Raw genomic sequence first — 17,559 nt, forward strand, 5'->3', positions numbered from 1 at the left:
ATGTGTAAGTGTAAAATAATACAACAGTAAAACTAATGGAAAGGTCGTGGCCAGGGATTAGCTCAGTGGTTCCGCCGCCTGCCTTGCTACCGCAAGGTTCCAAGTTCGATCCCCAGCAGCAAAAACAAAACAAAACTTATAAAAAGGTAAAACATTTCAATAAATTTTTGTATTAACATGCTGAAATAATATGAATATATTAAAAACAATAAAATTGTCAACTGTTTCTAATGAAATTACAAAAAAAATATAAAATGACATGAGACTTGCACTGCATTTTCTACTGGACAGTGCTGACCAAATAGTTCCAAGGATGAAGGAAAGAGACTGGAATCAGGAAGACCCAATTATGAGGCTTTCATAGCACCCAGATCCAACAGACAACCCTGAATTATCTAAATTCTGATTACCTTCAAAACCAAATTCAAGATGCACTACTACTACTTCCAAAAGCTTTTCTCATCACACCAATTCTTAAGGAGCAGCCTTTCTCTGAGCTCCTGGGATGCATACCATCTGTAGTATTCGCGTCAGCACTTAATCATTTACTGTCCATCATTTCTATTTGATTTCGGAGTAGTTTCTTTTTCAGATTATACTGTAAGTTTCTACTACAAGAGCCATTACTTAGGCATCTTTAATTTACCAATGTTGTTATGCATTTTCAATATTTTCTTCAAAAAAAGTCTATGGTTCTCCAAATGTGCCACCACATAAACACTCCATGAGTTTTTTACCTTTCCACAGCAGCAAATTTCTGGTTATCTCTGATCTACAGTGCCCAAAATAACCTCTATAATCTAAACATTAAGAGCTTCCATTCAAGTTGGGCTGGGTGGTGCACAACTGTGATCCCAGCGCTTAGGGTAGACTGAGGCAGGAGGATCGCTGGAATTTCGAAGCCAGACTGGGATACATGGTGAATTCAAGTTCAGTCTGAACTATATAATAGGGTCAAGGCCAGTCTGAAATATATAGCAAAATCATCTCAAAAAAAGAAAAAATCCATTCATGAGGAAAATATACACAACTTTAAATTTTAAAAATCAACCCCTAAATTTATTCTTCTAATAAATAATATATTTTCCAGGTAGAGAGCCAATATTATTAGTAAATCTACAACTTGTCACTTTCTCGTTTAAATTACAGTAAGGAGAAAAAAACAATTTTAGGGAAATGTTAAGTCATATATATTTTCATGGTTAATAAAATATTTCATCTGAATTACATTTAAAACTTCTGGGAACCCTTAAATACAAAAACAAACACCCATACAATTCATCAGCTTTTACTACTATAGAACAGGAAGCTAACAGCAACTAGTTAAAAGCTAAAGAACACTTCATGGTTATTAGAACCCATCTTCTGGGAACTTGGCAGTTCTCAGATTTTTAACATTTGACATTAAAAAACATACTGCCGGCAAGTTATGAGAAATACGTTACAACATCAGAATTGCCCTTTCTTGCATTTAGTTTAATGACTACAAAGATAATACAGCAAAGTGCAATTGAAGTTTCTACGCATCTCCAATCTAGCAATCAAAGAATCAGGAGAGCTCCCAATTCGGAAAGGCAGTAGTAGTAGGGGAAACCTGTCAAGAAACCTGTACGAAGTCAAGGAGTTAAAAAGAAAAACATTTCCTTTTAGCACCGTGGGAAAATCCCAGTTGCTCACAGAAAGCCCAGCAAAGTTTAGTTTGGCTGGTTTCATTTTGTTTTCCTTCCAACATCAGCACCGCGCATGAAGGACTGCTTTCCTTCCCTCACATCAGTCAGTAACTCTCCCCCCAATGCACAGACTTGAGCTGTCTTCCGGCGCCCGGCTCCCCAGCCTTCCAGATCAGCACCCGCCCCCGCCCGCCTCCAGCAAACGAGCTCAGACGCCTTCGGGCATGTTGTGGTCTCAACAGTATGCGGGCGAGCTCTCCAAACTCTATGGACAATGGAGCGCACCCGCGTCCACGCCAACTACAAAGCTCAAAAAGGTCATTTCCCTTTTCCTGCCCAGATGCTGTTTTGCCTCCTTGGAGGCAAGGTCCTGAGCCCGAGGACAGCGCCGGTCCTCCTTCCCCACCTGCAGAGCTACTGAACCCCTCCACCTCAAAATAAGTTGTACTGCACCTCTAAGGCCAAAAGGGCACCTGGACCGGGGGGTCGGTGAGAGGCCTCGGCTTCACACTTCAGGCAGGACCGGGACAGGGTGTCTGGGCGCTTGGTCAAGGCCCTCGGGGCTAAGCCCTCTCCCCGTCCCCTTCCAACCTCAACTTGCCTCCCCTCCCCCTACAGGAGGAGACGGGGGAGGTGACCGCAGCCAGCACCGCCACTCCTCCCTCCAGTGGAGCCCTCGACCAACACTCACCCCTTCACCACAAAGAAGGGGTCCTCCATGGACATGGCGTCCGGGCCCCCGGCAGCCTCCGCTGCTCCGCGCACAAGGCGCTCGCGCCCTCCTGGCCTTCCTCCGCTCACTCACTGGCCTTCTGCGTCTCCGCCAGGAGGACCCAGAGCGGCACGAGTGCGCTCAGGCCAGGGTGCCCGGACGGCTGCTGGTCCAGCGCTTGGTCAGCACCTCAGACCGTATCTCACTCGGGCTCTGGCCCCTTGACTGCCTCTTCTCGGCGCGTCCGTCGGCCTGCCCCCGCCCCCTGGGCCCTCGGCCTCAGCCAATCACAAACGAGACTCCTTGCTCCACTTCCGCAACCTTGCGGACGTGCCCCGATAGGCTCCGCCCACTGGGCGGAGCCTAGGGAAAGACGTCACGCGGGACGGGGAGGGGGCGAGACTCTGGAGAAGATGGGGGAGTTCTCTACCTCGCTGCTCAGGCTTGAGGGAGGAGAGCAAGCGGGTTTTGGAAAGTGGTAGCTGTACTAGATCTGTATAATCCTTTTACCTTTCCTTTGCTTCTAATACTTGATTTTGACAATATGTGATATATAAATCCATCTTATCCTCCATTTCTCAATAAATAGTCCTCAGTCACGTTATCGGATCATGATAGGCCATGTAACTCCATTATTTAGGTCGTGCAGTGTACCAAAGGCTGTGTATTCATCTCAATACTCTTGTGGGAATGATATGATCCCACTTTGAAGGTCACAAAATAAATCCGGAGAGGTTTCAAGATTGCCTGTGGTTTCATACCTGGACAGGGCAGAGGCACAAATTCTGTGCTCTTCTCATGGGGATGGGGTGTATTTTCTCTTGCAGCACATTTTGCAAATGACTGCTCAGGTAATTTTAAAAAACAACCTATACTGTTTCCCAGGAGAGAGCACTTTTGAGGGATAAAAAGAGGCCAGATATAGTAACTTCCTTTCAGCCACGATTCAAGAACTTTCCCAGAGTGATTCGTCAATTTGAAATATGCTACGGCCTTCCTGGGTGGGGATTGCGAGTTTTAATTGCTGATTATCACTGAACACTTAAATGTAGCAGGATTCTGAGTGTTGTCCCTGTTGCTATCACTATGAGGTAATTACTGTTATTTAATCTCTACATTTAATGAATGAGGAATCTGAGACTATGGGAGATTAAGTGACTTACCCAAGGTCACCAGTGTCTTTGGATCAGGCAGAGTCAGACAATCCTTTTGAACCTGTGCTGTATCATTCAGTTCCTCACCTTTAAAATGTAAATAATTGGTATCTAGCTCACAGGTTATAGGTTAAATAAAAAGTACATGTAACCTTGAAGTCCCAAAGGAGGGACGTAGTGAAGTCAGGAAGCTGCTGTGGTCACCTGGTGTAAGGGAAAAGTCAGACTAGGGTGACAGCAATTGAGAACAGAGGGGAAGGAGTTAATCTTATGTTTCTAAGGCAAACAAATCAAAGATATGTTGAGATGAATAAAGTGAGGAAGAGAGAGAAGAGAGGTGAAAGTCTGAGTCCCTGGAGGAGCACTGGAGGCAGATATGAGGGTAAGAAGCAATTGGGGGAAAATTACTTAATCTGGTTGTGCATGTATTGAGACAGGGAGGTGAAATGGGGCCATTATTCATTCAGTAAACACATGGAAATTGAGGCACAGTTGAGCACAGTGATTCAGAGCCACACATGGGGCCTGACTGCTTGTGTTTAAATCTCATTTGTGCTACTTCCTGATTGGTGTGTCTTGGACAAGCTGCTTGGTCTCAGGGTCCTCAGCTGTGAAATGGAAACCATAGTAACACCTTCCTCATAGAACGTCACAAGAATCGAACAGGTCTATAATGGCGCTTAGGACAGCACCTAACCTATTTTGTGCCCCTACTCTGTTGTAGGCACTGAGGACACAGAGATGAGTAAGGCTTCGTCCTCACCTCCACGGAACTGTCCGACCTGTGAGAGAGACAGGCAGCTATACACAATGAAAGGAGAGCACAGGTTGCCATAGAAATGCACAGTCCTGAGCCTGGTGTGGTGGCACACACCTGTGATCACAGCACTCAGGAGGCTGAGGCAGGAGGATGGCTGTGAGATGAAGGCCAGCCTGGGCTGCATACTGAGTCCAAGGCCTGCCTGAAGTATATAGCAAGACCCTGTCTCAATAAATAAATAAATAAATAAATAAAAATAAAAAACAAAAAGCGCAGCCCTGGTACCACATATAAGGCACCAGTTTATTTGTGTGTATGTCAGGGCTGGGGACAGAGAAGAAGGTGTTCTAAATAAACAGAGCCTAGAGGAAGCAAGGAGGAAGGTGATGCAGAACAGCGTGAGACCTGAGGAGCCGTGGCAGGTGTGGCTGCAGCAATAGGCGCTAAGGCTGGAGGTGGGCAGGGTGAGATTGTTGAGAGCCTTGTGGTGATGCTTAGAACTGCAGGCCCTCTCCTGTAGACCGTGGGAGTCGAGGAAACTGACCCGTCAGATTAGCACTTGAGACATGCTATGGTGGTGGCTAAATGGTCATGGTCCAGAGGAGGACCGTGGCAATGAAGATGGAGAAGTGGGATACACCTGAGAACTACAGGAGAGACCCAAGGCTCGGTGGCTGGGTGGTTCAGTCATGGAGTAGTGAGAGAAGGAGGAGGACGGCTTGAAGGGTTCTGGAGTTTTAAGTGAGTAGTTGGTCCCAGTCACCAAGAAAGAGAACTCAGGAAAGATTTTTTTTGGGGGGGGTGGTTTTTTTGAGACAGGGTCTCACTATGTAGTTGAGGCTGCTCTGGAACTCACTGTGTAGCCCAGGCTGGTCTCGAACACACAGTGATCCTCCTGCCTCAGCCTCCCGAGTGCTGGGATATAAGGTGAGTGCCACCATGCCCGGCTCCAGGAGGAAAGATTTGATTTAGAGTTGATACTAATTAGCTGTGAGTATGTTGATTTTCTCCACCAAACAATAACTCAGGGATGGACTGGGGATACTGTGTTAATGTTTTACCACCACCTCTGAGTAGTTGAGGGCTCTGGAACTCACTGTGTAGCCCAGGCTGGTCTCGAACACACAGTGATCCTCCTGCCTCAGCCTCCCGAGTGCTGGGATTAAAGGTGAGTGCCACCATGCCCGGCTCCAGGAGGAAAGATTTGATTTAGAGTTGATACTAATTAGCTGTGAGTATGTTGATTTTCTCCACCAAACAATAACTCAGGGATGGACTGGGGATACTGTGTTAATGTTTTACCACCACCTCTGGGCTTAGCACAACTTCATATTATCTGTTCTATGAATGTATCAATTGGATCAAAAGTCAGAGGTCAGAGTTTTTTTCAGTTGAAACAAGATGGAGGATAGAGGCTTAGAAATTCCAATAATTAGGGCTTTGGAAAAAGCACCAACAATGAAGTTTTTGGCAGGTTGAGATAAGAAATCTATGTGGGTATATGGATGATATCCCTTTCTTTAATATGTCACCCTCCATTTCTCTCTCTGAAGCTGGACCAAGACCACAGCCTCCGCTGTTCCAAGGAAAGGGAACCTTTAGCTAAAATGCAAGTAGAAACGAAGGAAGTTATTTCTTTGTTGTTGTGTCATTCCTCTCCTCCCCCATTTAACAGGCCCAGGTCCCTGCATAAACAATAGCTTAGGAAGAATACTTAGCAAAAGCCATCTCTCTCCCACACTTCCACCCAGCCCCCACCCCCTCACCCCCACTACTCAGCTACGCAGGGGACTGAGGCAGGAGCATCAAAAGTTCAAGGTCTTCCTTGCAAGCAAGGTCCTGAGTTTGATCCCTGGTACAAAAAAAAAAAAAAAATCCAAGGCCAGCCTGAGCAATATAGGGAGATCTGGGAATATAGTTTACTGGTAGAGCTCTACATGCATGAGGGCCCTGGCTTCAATTCCTGGTACTACAATTAAAATTTCTCACTGAGTAAAATATCAAAACAGTTGCCAAGTGTAGTGGTGGATGCCTAGCACTCAGGAGTCTGAGGCAGAAGAATTGCTGCAGTTCCAAGCCAACCTGGACTACATAGTGAAACCTTTTTCAAAGTAAAGAGAGGGAGGGAGGGAGGGAGGGAGAGAGAAAGGAAGGAGGAGAGAAAGAAAATAAGTGGGAGAGAGATCAAAATAGCAGCTGCCTCAGGTAGAGAGTACTGTCTGGGAAGGCAAACTTTCTGAGAAGCTAGAAATGTTCTGTAGCTTGACAGGATGTGGGTGACAGGGGGTGTATGAGTTTGTCAGAACTCAACCCACTGTGACAGTTAAATTCTTTTCACCTTGCTAAGTAAAGGAGGCTGACGCAGCAATTCTGAGTTTTCTGTGGAGTCCCAAGAGGGCATCCAGGAGAATCTCTGGTCCCTGAGTGAGACTCCAAAATTAGGAGCATGATTGACAGAGGAAGCTTGTGGGGTCCTGCAAGACATCTTGTGCAGAAATAAGGAGGTGGCAGTGCTGAGCACAGGGCACAAGTGGCCAGGCCACGGAGCCAATAAGGATCAGAAAGGACGAGTCATCTCATCACAAGGATGCCACCATAGACTGAGAGACTGCGGGGGTAGCCACCCCTCTCCCTAGCTATGGAAATGTCAAATACCCTTCCAAGGGGATCTCCCTGTGGGACTGCATAACTTTGTGATCTTAAGTAAGTTCCTAGTCTTAACTGTGATTAATGTAAATTAACAGGTGAACATTTAGTAGTTCTGGGTAAATATATAAAGATTGTTTCACTTCTTGTCTGCTCAGAAGGAATGTTTTGAAAACCTTGGGACATTCTGTAAGCATTTTGAGTATAGACCCCCACCCTACCTATCCCCGTAGAAAAAAGACCTCAGCCCCTGAGCTGGCGCCTCTCTGAGCTACTTGGCTCCGGGAGTGCCATCTGTCCAGACTAATAAAGGTCTATTTTCCAACTAGTCCGGTGTGTTCCTTCCTGGGTGATTCTAGCTGCTCGTCAAGCTCCTGGAAGTAAGGCCCTAGGTCTTACACCTGGAACAATCACTGGGCTATAGGCCGAGCATGTTGGAGGCCCTTTCAGCTGTTCAAGCTCCACGGAGTGGAAGTAAGACCTTGGGTCTTACATCCCCACTGTTAACATGGAAATAGTAACACCTAATCTGTGCCCTCACTAGCTTATAATGGAGATAATAACTCAGGTCATATATGTGTTACATTTTGTGAAGTATGAAATAATAAAGCCACACTAAACTTTGCCTTAATTTTTTTTTCTTTTTTTAAAACAAGCATGGTGGTACATGCTTGTAATGCCAGTGCTCAGGCTGAAGCAGGAGGCTCACGATGAGTTCAAGCCCAGCCTGAACTGCAGATTGGAACCCTGTCTCGAAAATAACTAACTAAATAAAAATTTAAAAATCAAAGAGATGTTTTTTCTTTTTAATTGTGATAAAAATATACACAACATAATATTCACCATCTTAACCATTTTTTCACTGTACAACACAGTAATGTTAAGTACATTCACCTTGTTGAGCAACCAATCTCCAGGACGCTTCTCCACTTGCAAGACAGAAGCTTCTACACCCTGTATACACCTGTGCCCCAGTCTCTGGTAAGCACTGTCCCACTTTCTATCTTAGGAGTTTTACTACTCTCAGTACCTCGTATAAGTGGAACCATACAGGATCTGTCTTCTTATGATTTGCTTGTTCACTGTGCATAATGTGCTAAGAGTTCGTACTATAGTGTAATGTAGAAGCCTCTCTAAAGCTAAATGATGTCCCACTGTGTTTTGCACAGAGTTATATCACATTTTGTTTATCTGTTCATCCATCACTGGGCATTTGGATTGCTGTCACCTTTTGTATCATGAATAATGTTATTTTGAACACAGATTGTTATGGCTTGTGGCTGGATGTCCCCACACAGCCTCATGTGATCATAGGTAGGGCTTTTTGGAAGTGTCTGGATCCATGCTGTGTAATGCTGGGATTGTTTCACAGGGCACTGCTAGGATTAAGGGTGTGAGTGCCACCTCCCCAAGGGCCGGTAGCCTGGATAAAATAAGGGACAGAAAGAAGGTCTTGTCTTGCTTGTCCCTTGTCGATTGCTTGCTACTTGGTGCTTTGCTCCTTCACTACTTTGCAATACCCCTCAGCCACGCCACCCTGCCTTGGAGCCAGCCAACTATGAACTGAAACCTCTTACTAACTGTGAGCCAAATAAGCTATATTTTCCTCCTTTAACTTTGGGTGTCAGGTATGTTGTTTCAGCAACGAGAAAATTAACTAAGACATAGATGCACAAATAGCTCTTAAAAATTCCACTTTAACTATTTTGGTACTGTACAGTACCTAGATACTGGTAGATTGCATGATAATTCCATTTCAAATTTTTTGAAAAACATTTTTGTAGTGGCTGCACCATTTTACATTCCTATTAAAAAGTGCTCAAAGTGCTGGAATGTAGCTCAGTGGTTCCACCACCTGCCTGGCAAGCACAAGGTCCTGAGTTCCATCCCCGGTACCAGAAAAATAAAATAAAATTTAAAAATAGATAAAAGTGCGCAAAGGTTTCAATCTCTCCACAGCCTCACCAACACTTGCGACTTTGTGATTTTCTCGTGTTTTCGATAGTAGCCAGCCTAATAGGTGTGAGGTGGTGTCGTTATTGTTGTAATCATCCCCCTAATGACTAGTAACATTGAGCCCTTCATGTGCATGTTGGCCCTTTGTGTATCTTTCTGGAAGACCATCCATCCAAGTCCTTTGTGAAACAAGATAGGGTAAAAGTGTTAAACTGATGTAAAGTAGAGTAAAAGGAGAAAGGTGTTACCTGGATGTAGTGTAACCTTCATCATTCCAACTCTGAAGAACCCCTGTGTTCATGTGTATCCACTGAAACTTTCTGGGAAACACTTGCTCCTGTTAAATTCAGTTGATCCAGCTGTGGTGGTCCACATTTTTACCTGAACCACGGGAGTACCCACATGCGTCCGCACCCAGGCTATGCCTTATTTCCTCTCCTTGGTTACAATCAACACTCCTGCTCTCACCCTCTGGTTTAAGGTACACAAAGAAGCATTTGGGTCAGCTTACATATTTAACACTAAGAAGTGAGTATGTGAAGTACCCATTGATGCTCGCTAGCACCGTGGATTAAAGTACGTAGTGAGATGAGAATGGCTTGCATGAGTGAAGACAGCATGACACGAAATCGTATATATGAGATGTTTTAAACTATTCATTTTCATAAATAGAAAATATTTTGTATGTAGAAAATTTTATATGTAGAAAAGAAAAATTGAAAGTTTGGCAACTTTAGCTGGACATAGTGGCACACACCTGTATTCCAAGCACTCAGGAGGCTGAGGCAGGAGGATCACTGTGAGGATCACCATGAGTTCGAGATCAGTCTGGACAACATAGTGAGTTCAAGGCCAGCCTAAACTACAAATCATGACCCTATCTCAACTCCCTCCCAATAAAATAAAATAAAATAAGTTTTGGCAGCTCTCAACAATGAAATGTTTACTTGAATAGTCGGAAATGCAAAAAGTAAAAAAAAATAATAATAATCAAAAGTAAGTAAAAAAAGCCAGGTGACAACTCATGGAAAAGTACACTGGTAGTGTTTAAAACCTTGTCTCAGAAAGAAAGAAAAATAGTTCATTAGAAGTTGGCAGTTTCAAATCTTTTTAGAATAAGGAAAGTTAGGAGTGCTTGATTAAATGAATATTGGTGAATTTTTAAAAAGTTAAATATGCTATTGGAATTCATTGAAGTTGACATGACAGTGAACTTTTACCTTTGTAGGAAAGGTAGTTATAATCTTCAGCACCCTTCATTATTTCGTTCATACATAGAGGAGAAACCACAATCTCTTTCAGTAAACTGGCGAGTGAATGCATTTAGTTACTGTGCACCAGGAATACTAAGTACTAAGTGATATACAAGCATCATGTTAGGAATCAACTCCAGAATTTCCATGGGGAAATTTCTAGAATGTAATTTGATGGTACTGCAGGGATAGGGGGCTGGGACTAAGGGTCCACAACAACCCCATTCTCTTTTTTTAAATTATACATTTATTTGAGGTGGCTCAAGAGTATTGATAGGGATTTGGTGTGTGCAGTGATAAGCTCCAGAGTCTCAACAAGTAACAAGTCGCCTCTTAGTTCTACCACGGCAGATTTTATTGACCCCTCACAACAGCATAGGAGGCAAATATCATTACTATCCCTATCTTCTACTGGAGAAATCTGAGGCTTAGAGGGGTTAATAGTTTGCCTGCAGTCACACAGGTAGGAAATGGCAGAGGATCATTTGAGAACAAGTTTGTCTGACTCCTGAACCCATGCTCTTTGCTATAATAGTCTACTGTCCATTTGGACAGGAGCTGACCTTGGCCAAAGATGGGTGAGAGGATTTTCCCTATCCCCTGAAATGGTACAGATCACACTTCCACTGCATGCAGATGCACACACACAAACCTTTAGGTATCTAAAACAAGCAAACAAAACTAGCCAAAAGGAAACTAATTTTTTTTTTTTTTTGCATTTTTAGACAGGGTCTCACTGTGTAGTTGAGTCTGACCTGGAACTCACTACGAAGCCCAGGCTGGTCTCAAACTCACAGCGATCCTCCTGCCTCGGCCTCCTGAGTTCTTGGATTGCAGGTGTGTGCCACCACACCCGGTAGAAGCTAATTATTGAATGTGATAAAATATTATATTGAAAGACATTATTTGATAAAATTTATCTTCTGGCTTTTGAAGATGATATGTCACTATTTGCAAATGAGTCCATGTAAAATACATGTAATAAGCCGGATATGGTGGCATGTACCTGAAATCCCAGCACTCTGGAAGGTTGATGTAGGAGGGTCACATATTTGAGCCCAGTTTGGGCAATTTAGCAAGACCCTGCCTAAATAAATAAATAAAAGTGAAAAGACTAGGGCTGTAGCGCAAAGGCTCTGAGTTTAGTCTCCAGTACCGCCCAAGATACATATGATAAATAAGGTGTTAATAAACCAAAGACACAAAGGGATTTATAATGAACAAGACAACCACAAGATACCATGAAAAGTACAGCCTGAGATTCAAGGACAGACAACTGCTCCAAAGTAGGGCTTGTTCTTCCAGAAGAGATTGTGGAGGGTACGCTCCACCTGGATGCTCCCAGTTTAGTGAGATAGTCTTCTCTCTTTCAGATCTTGCTCTGATGTAATCTATTTAAAAATTTAAGGACTAACCAGGCGTGGTACACATGCCTGTAATACCACCAGTCAGGAGGCCTGAGGCAGGAGAATTGATACAAGTTTAAGGCCAGCCTGGACTATATAGCAAGACCCTATGGCCAAAAAAAGAATTTAAGGACTAATAAATCTATGCCATGCATTCCATATTGATATTGGGAAATATCAATTTGAAAAAGAATTTACAAAATAGTGTTAGGATATGAAACTCTTTTTTGATAAAATGCACGCCAAAAAAGTAATGCACACATATTTACAGCAAAAGTGCTGAAAGGATACATATCAAAAATGGTTTTCTCCTAGTGACTCTTTTTTCTTCTTCTTTTTTTGGTACTGGGATCAAACTCCAGAACTTGCACTTGTGAGGCAGGCGGCAGAACCACTGAGCTAAATCCCCAGCCCTCTCCAAGTGATTCTTACTACTCTGTACTCCGCAATTTGTGTGTGTGTGTGTGTGTGTGTGTGTGTGTGTGTGTGTGTGTGAGAGAGAGAGAGAGAGAGAGAGAGAGAGAGAGAGAGAGAGAGAGAGTTATTACTCTGGGCCCACCAGATAACCCAGAATAATCTCTCCATTTCAAGATCCTTATCTGCAAAATCCCTTTTGTCATGTCAGGTAGCACATTCACAGGTTCTGGGGATTAGGATGAGGTCATTTTTGGGGCACTATACAGGCTACCAGAGAGGGAAACCAGTATGTACAGTTCTACTACTTCTCAAATGCATAACATACAGAGTCTCATCAAGTCGTCCTTCAACACTCCCATGAAATACATGCTAGGATTTGCTTTTACAGTTGAAGACCACAAGCCTCAGTGCAATTTGAAATTTGGCCTAGAATCAAATAGCTAGGATGCAAACCAAGTCCCTGAATCTGGGCTTTGGCCTGAACTACTTCATGGCCATGTCTCCAATCTTCTCTCTACTCACCTCTACTTCCTCTTTTCCGTCTGGGCCTGTTCCCCACCTCCTCAGATGAGCTTAAACTGCTGTTTCCCAACTTGTCATGTGCTCTTGATGACAGTGTAGCAACAGCTTGATTCTAGAGATTGTGGATTGAGTAAACTGAAGGGCTGCCCTCAGAATCTTCTCTAAGGTATTTTTCCTGCCCTCTTCAATAAGAATTTGGGGGCCCGTTGTAGTAGGTACAACTGTTTCAGGGAAGAAAGACCTAAACTAAAAAATATAGGACAATCTAATTATTACATGCTATCTATATATGGCATACAGACTACATACTATATCAGACATCGTGGGGAGTCAGAGGAGGGAGTTCCAAATCCTGGGAATTTGGTGTGATTTTCTCGTTGACCCCTGAGCAAAATCTGAACTCCAGAGAACAAGAAAAGGCAGAGTCTTGAACAACCTAAATAACTATTTATTATTATTTTTTGTTTTCCTATGCCTTTCATGTTCTAGATAAATATTTAAAATTGAGAAGAGAGTGAAGACAGGAGCACCAAAAAGAGCTAGACTTGTTTGAAACCAACAAAGGGTTAAAAATTACTTCCATTTTGAACCTCTCTCTTCTACAGAGCAACTGATGACGCTACATATTTTCCCCTGCTCTTATTGGCAGAGGGTTCTACGGGTTTCTCATTGCTAAATAACCTAAGAACGATTGAAGTACAGGTTCTCAAGAGGATCAATAGGAACCTGTCAGCGTTTTGGCAAGAGAAGTACTTTGGTGGGGGCTAATGGTGCTCCTGTTACCTCTCATCGCTGTATTGATGGTGAAGTTCACGCATGCTCGTGAGTATCCCAAGTGCTCTCTGCCTCTAGTTCTAAAGCTGAGGCAGCCTAGGAATGACAGCTTTACTTTCTAAAACTTGTGGAAGCATGAAGAAGCTAGGGACAGAAACGTGTGTGTATCACACACAGAACATGAAGTAGCTATAGGCCAGCTGAACCGTTTTCTGGTATCTTATTTGTAGGATTTTAATGTCACCTTCTGAGTGGGTGGAAGCCACTCTGGAAAGATACTTCTGGTAACTTCACTTTCCCTTCCAGTGCTGCCTCCTTTCGTTTTTTGCTCACATCCCCTGCCTTTTTTCTTTTTCTTTTCTTTCTTTCTTTCTTTCTTTCTTTCTTTCTTTCTTTCTTTCTTTCTTTCTTTCTTTCTTTCTTTCTTTCTTTCTTTCTTTTTTTTGTTGTTGTTTGTTTGTTTGTTTCTCTGCTTTTCTAACTTAGTCTCAGGGGATTGTAGTCAGAGTTTCAGGGCACTGAGTGGTGGAGCAGATCTATTGTTTACATTTATCATTGTTTTTCTTCCTTACCACAAGCCTCGTGTAACAAAAGATCCAAGAAAGATGAAACCGTGACTCTGGGCTTGTTTGCTGGTTGTAAGAAATATTAATGGAGTAGAAAGAAGAGGTTTTGGCTGTTTAGGGGATTCATGTCAGTGGGGAAACAGAAGCCTTCTGTTTCCTCAACTACATGAAGAAATTGTGGGGGGAGCTTGAAGCCTCAGTCTGCTCTGTCCTACACAACTGTTCTGGGGAGGGTGCTTGCACTTCGGAGGGGCTGGCCACCTCTGTAGGTGGTGACTGACGAACACGACAGGAAGGAGCTCCTTGAAGTCATCCGAGTATCATTTCTACAGATACTGGTTGGTGCTTTACTGAGTGCCAGGCACTTTAGGGATGTGACCATAATATACAAGACACACAGGGTCTCTGCTTCCATGAAAAACCAGAAAAAACAGGAAATCTCATCATAAATTCAGAAATGGGAAAGACTGGGGATGAGGGTAAGAGGCAGAGGGAAAGGAGAGGAGGGAGTTAAAGGATGATACCACTAGAAGTAAAAAGTTTATATTACCTGCACACAATCCACAAATAACTCACCAATAATAGGAGACAATATTTCTTTTTTATTTCACATTGAGTTTATTGGTACATTTTAGGTATACAGTACAGTTACATTCATTACTGGGATCTTGTACCTTTACATGACACAGGTCTTGGTTCTCATTTTTTCCCCTTGTTCCTGCCCTCCCTTCACCCCCTCCTCCCCTCCCCATTTACAATCATTTTATTTCCATTTTTTCATTTTCTCCTATTTGTTTCTTTTCCCTTATTACCTTTCCCCTACCCTTCTCACTTTCCCTACACATTTAGCCCTTTTCTTCCTATTTCACATTGTCAATTATCTCATTAGGATCTTATGTACTATTATAATTTATTCACACCAGAGAAGCTATTCGGTAGACAATATTTCTTAAATATATTATCCCATATGATGATCCCACTAACCCTTTAGGTAGGCTAATACCCTCTTTAAAGATAAGCCCTTGATTTTTCTCTAGGCCTAGAAAGACTGACTTTATTCACATAGTGAGCAGTCTTCTGACTTTAGGTCCAGGGCTTTTCACAAAATTATGGTACCCTTGGACTTTGATAATTGGTGGAATGAGAAATAAAACAAGTAAGCTATAAAGCACAGAGGAGATCATTTAGGGCTAGTTATCGACTGCTTACACTCTGTCTTTCTCTGTTCTCTTTCACATCCTGAAGGCTGATTGCTACAGGCTTCACCACCTAGTCTCCAATGCAGGCTGATTCATGTGTGGGCTCACTGAAAGAAGAGAGACTGAGAAACAGGAGGAAAGGAGGTTGGAATATATCTGGCTCCTTCTCATTTATGTAGTATCTCTGGTATGGATGCACCTCTCCATAATACAGTTTATCCTGAAAATCCCTTCTTTATGCTTCTAGGTCCCACTTGGCTTCAGTAAACCTATTTGGTGTAGTTATCTCTTTAGTCCTAGGAGTGACAGTGGTTTCCTATAGTTTCTAGTTTTGGGGTACTCAAGACCATTCTTTGTTTCCTTAACATTTCTCATACCTGTACAAGGAGTCCCCTTGTTATGATCACTGTCCTCGTGTCACTCATTTGGAATGAAGGCTGTTTCCTGCCAACACCCTGACTGAATATTCCTGAGCTTTGATGGAATTGACAGGGAAGGGATATAGGGCTATAGGAGAAGATCTGATCTACTTGATATTTGTGCCTAGTGTTAGCCCAGAATAGGTGCTTTTATGTAGTGATAGATTGAAGTACAAGTAGGAGATATCAGAGTAGAGTATTTGGTGTTACAACTCCAAGAAAGGTCAACATAACTTCAGTTATCACCTCCAATGTGTGGCTGTCATCTACTCCAAAGCCTGCAGGTGACCTCTCCTTCCTTTTTGCTCTCACAGCTCCTGTTCACAGTTCTCTAATTTTTTATTTCTAAAACCTTCGCTGGAAGGTGTTTCTGAAAGACAGGGACAAGTAGTCTCATTTTTCTCTTATTTCCCTGGCCCTACCAAGTGCCCCAAAGGCACTTAATAAGTGCTTCCTGAGTGACTTTATGTTCAAAAGTAATGTCCCCAAGAAACTAAAGTTATCTGACTGTGCATCATAAACAGCTTGGGCAGCGGTAAAGACTGCAAATTCAAAAGCATGGTTTACTGTAGTTGCAGAATTGGTATTAAAAGAAGAGTTTCATGCTTTTACAAATCATTTTCTTCATTTTAGTTGTATATAACTGGGTATTGGTGATGTGATCAGGCTTGGGGCATATATGAGGTTACATAGCCATATACAGTCTGTATGTTTCATCTCAACATAACCAAGGTTAATTTCTTGATATTAGTGATAATGTTATGGATGTATTAATATACTATATCAATCTACTTCATGAGTGGTGGAGTACTTCAGAAACGAGGACTGATGAAGAATAACCCCACCTAAGCCCACTGGGCTATGTTGGAGGACAGAGCGCAGATTATCTGCTTAGAAATGACCTTGAGTTCAGTTAGCTAACATAATAGAATAGGGGAATTTGCTACTGACTTTATTAGAGTTCAATCAGCCAAGGCACATGAACAGAAATTTCTCCAAAATGTTTCATTCCCGTAAGGTCTTCTTCTTCTTAGTTGACACTGAGGCTATCTAAGTCCAAGAAATTAAGTAATTTGTAGATTTTCTTTTAACTAGTTGGCATATCTGTCTATTTTCACTTCACTTGGGTCCTCTTACCCCAGAGAATTGCCAAGAACCAGAAGGAGGGGGCCAGGATTAGAGATCAAACATATAACTTTTTAAGCATTTTCATTTTATGAAGCCTAAATTGAAACAGATGACAAAGGACATTTTTTCTGACATCTGAATTTATATTTATTAGGGAAAACCTTTCAAAAGCATACATATCAAATCACATTTTGTTACAAGTTCAATGACTCATTCAGTAAGACTAAGATTCATAAAATTGGGATTCTTTTGGGAAATATGAGATGTATAGTCCTCATTGTACCCATGAAGTACTGAGAAAAACAAAACAAAACAAAACAAAACACCAGAGTTCAATCATTCTTCAGCACTCTACAGGGTCCTACAGTGGTCTCCTTGGTGGTCCTCCAACCCGCAGAGCATGTGCCCTCCCCAGAAACTTGGGCTTGGTGTGTTGTCTGGAAGGTTCTTCTCCCATGGTTTACTCCCTCATTCTATTCCCATCTCTGCCCAAATGTTGCCTTTCTGGTCCTCAAAAGGCTTTTCTGGTCCTTTTATCTAAAAGATGATCCCTCTTCATACTATCACCTGTCTCTGCTTATTTCTTTTATGACATTTATCACCACCTGACTTTATATTATATATTTGTTTATTGCCAATATCCCATCTAGAAATTAGTTCAGAGGGCTGGAATTTGATTTGTCAATTGCTGCATCTCTCACAGCTAGAACTGTGTCTGTCTCCCCACTACTATCACTACCAGGGACCAAACTCAGGATGTTATGCTTGCCAGGTATGAATGGTACCACTGAGCTACATCGCCAGCCCTAGAACAGTTTTTACTGGAAATTCAGAAAAGAATAAAACTTGTATGAAATGAGATATTGGAAACCTTCAAGAGGATAGCCTTAGGGCCAGGCATTTAGCTCAGTGGTTCCGCCACCTGCCTTGCAAGCACAAGGTCCTGAGTTCGATCCCTGGTACCAAAAAAAAAAAAA

At 42.7% G+C, this 17,559-nt stretch overlaps 2 protein-coding genes across 4 annotated transcripts in view; one reads left to right on the plus strand and one right to left on the minus strand.

Annotated features, from left to right (window-relative positions):
• The window catches only part of Stx6 (syntaxin 6), a 45,822-nt gene extending 43,167 nt beyond the window's left edge, over nucleotides 1-2,655 (minus strand). Inside the window, exon 1 of the mRNA XM_010630284.2 lies at nucleotides 2,362-2,655. Coding sequence (XP_010628586.1) covers nucleotides 2,362-2,396 — 35 coding nt within the window. The 5' untranslated portion in view covers nucleotides 2,397-2,655. The remainder of the gene's footprint in view (nucleotides 1-2,361) is intronic.
• A 10,514-nt stretch (nucleotides 2,656-13,169) lies between these two features.
• Nucleotides 13,170-17,559, plus strand: part of LOC104866383 (major histocompatibility complex class I-related gene protein) — a 19,902-nt gene continuing 15,512 nt past the window's right edge. For 2 of the 3 annotated variants that reach the window (XM_010630287.3, XM_033762126.1), the window contains exon 1: nucleotides 13,170-13,318. In XM_010630287.3, coding sequence (XP_010628589.1) covers nucleotides 13,264-13,318 — 55 coding nt within the window. In that variant the 5' untranslated portion in view covers nucleotides 13,170-13,263. Of the gene's footprint in view, nucleotides 13,319-15,081; nucleotides 15,180-17,559 lie in introns of all 3 variants that reach the window. The other variant, XM_033762125.1, reaches the window with a different exon arrangement.

The sequence above is a fragment of the Fukomys damarensis genome, unplaced genomic scaffold, assembly GCF_012274545.1.
Source record: "Fukomys damarensis isolate Sample0158 unplaced genomic scaffold, DMR_v1.0_HiC HiC_scaffold_11, whole genome shotgun sequence".
NCBI classification, from domain to species: domain Eukaryota; kingdom Metazoa; phylum Chordata; class Mammalia; order Rodentia; family Bathyergidae; genus Fukomys; species Fukomys damarensis.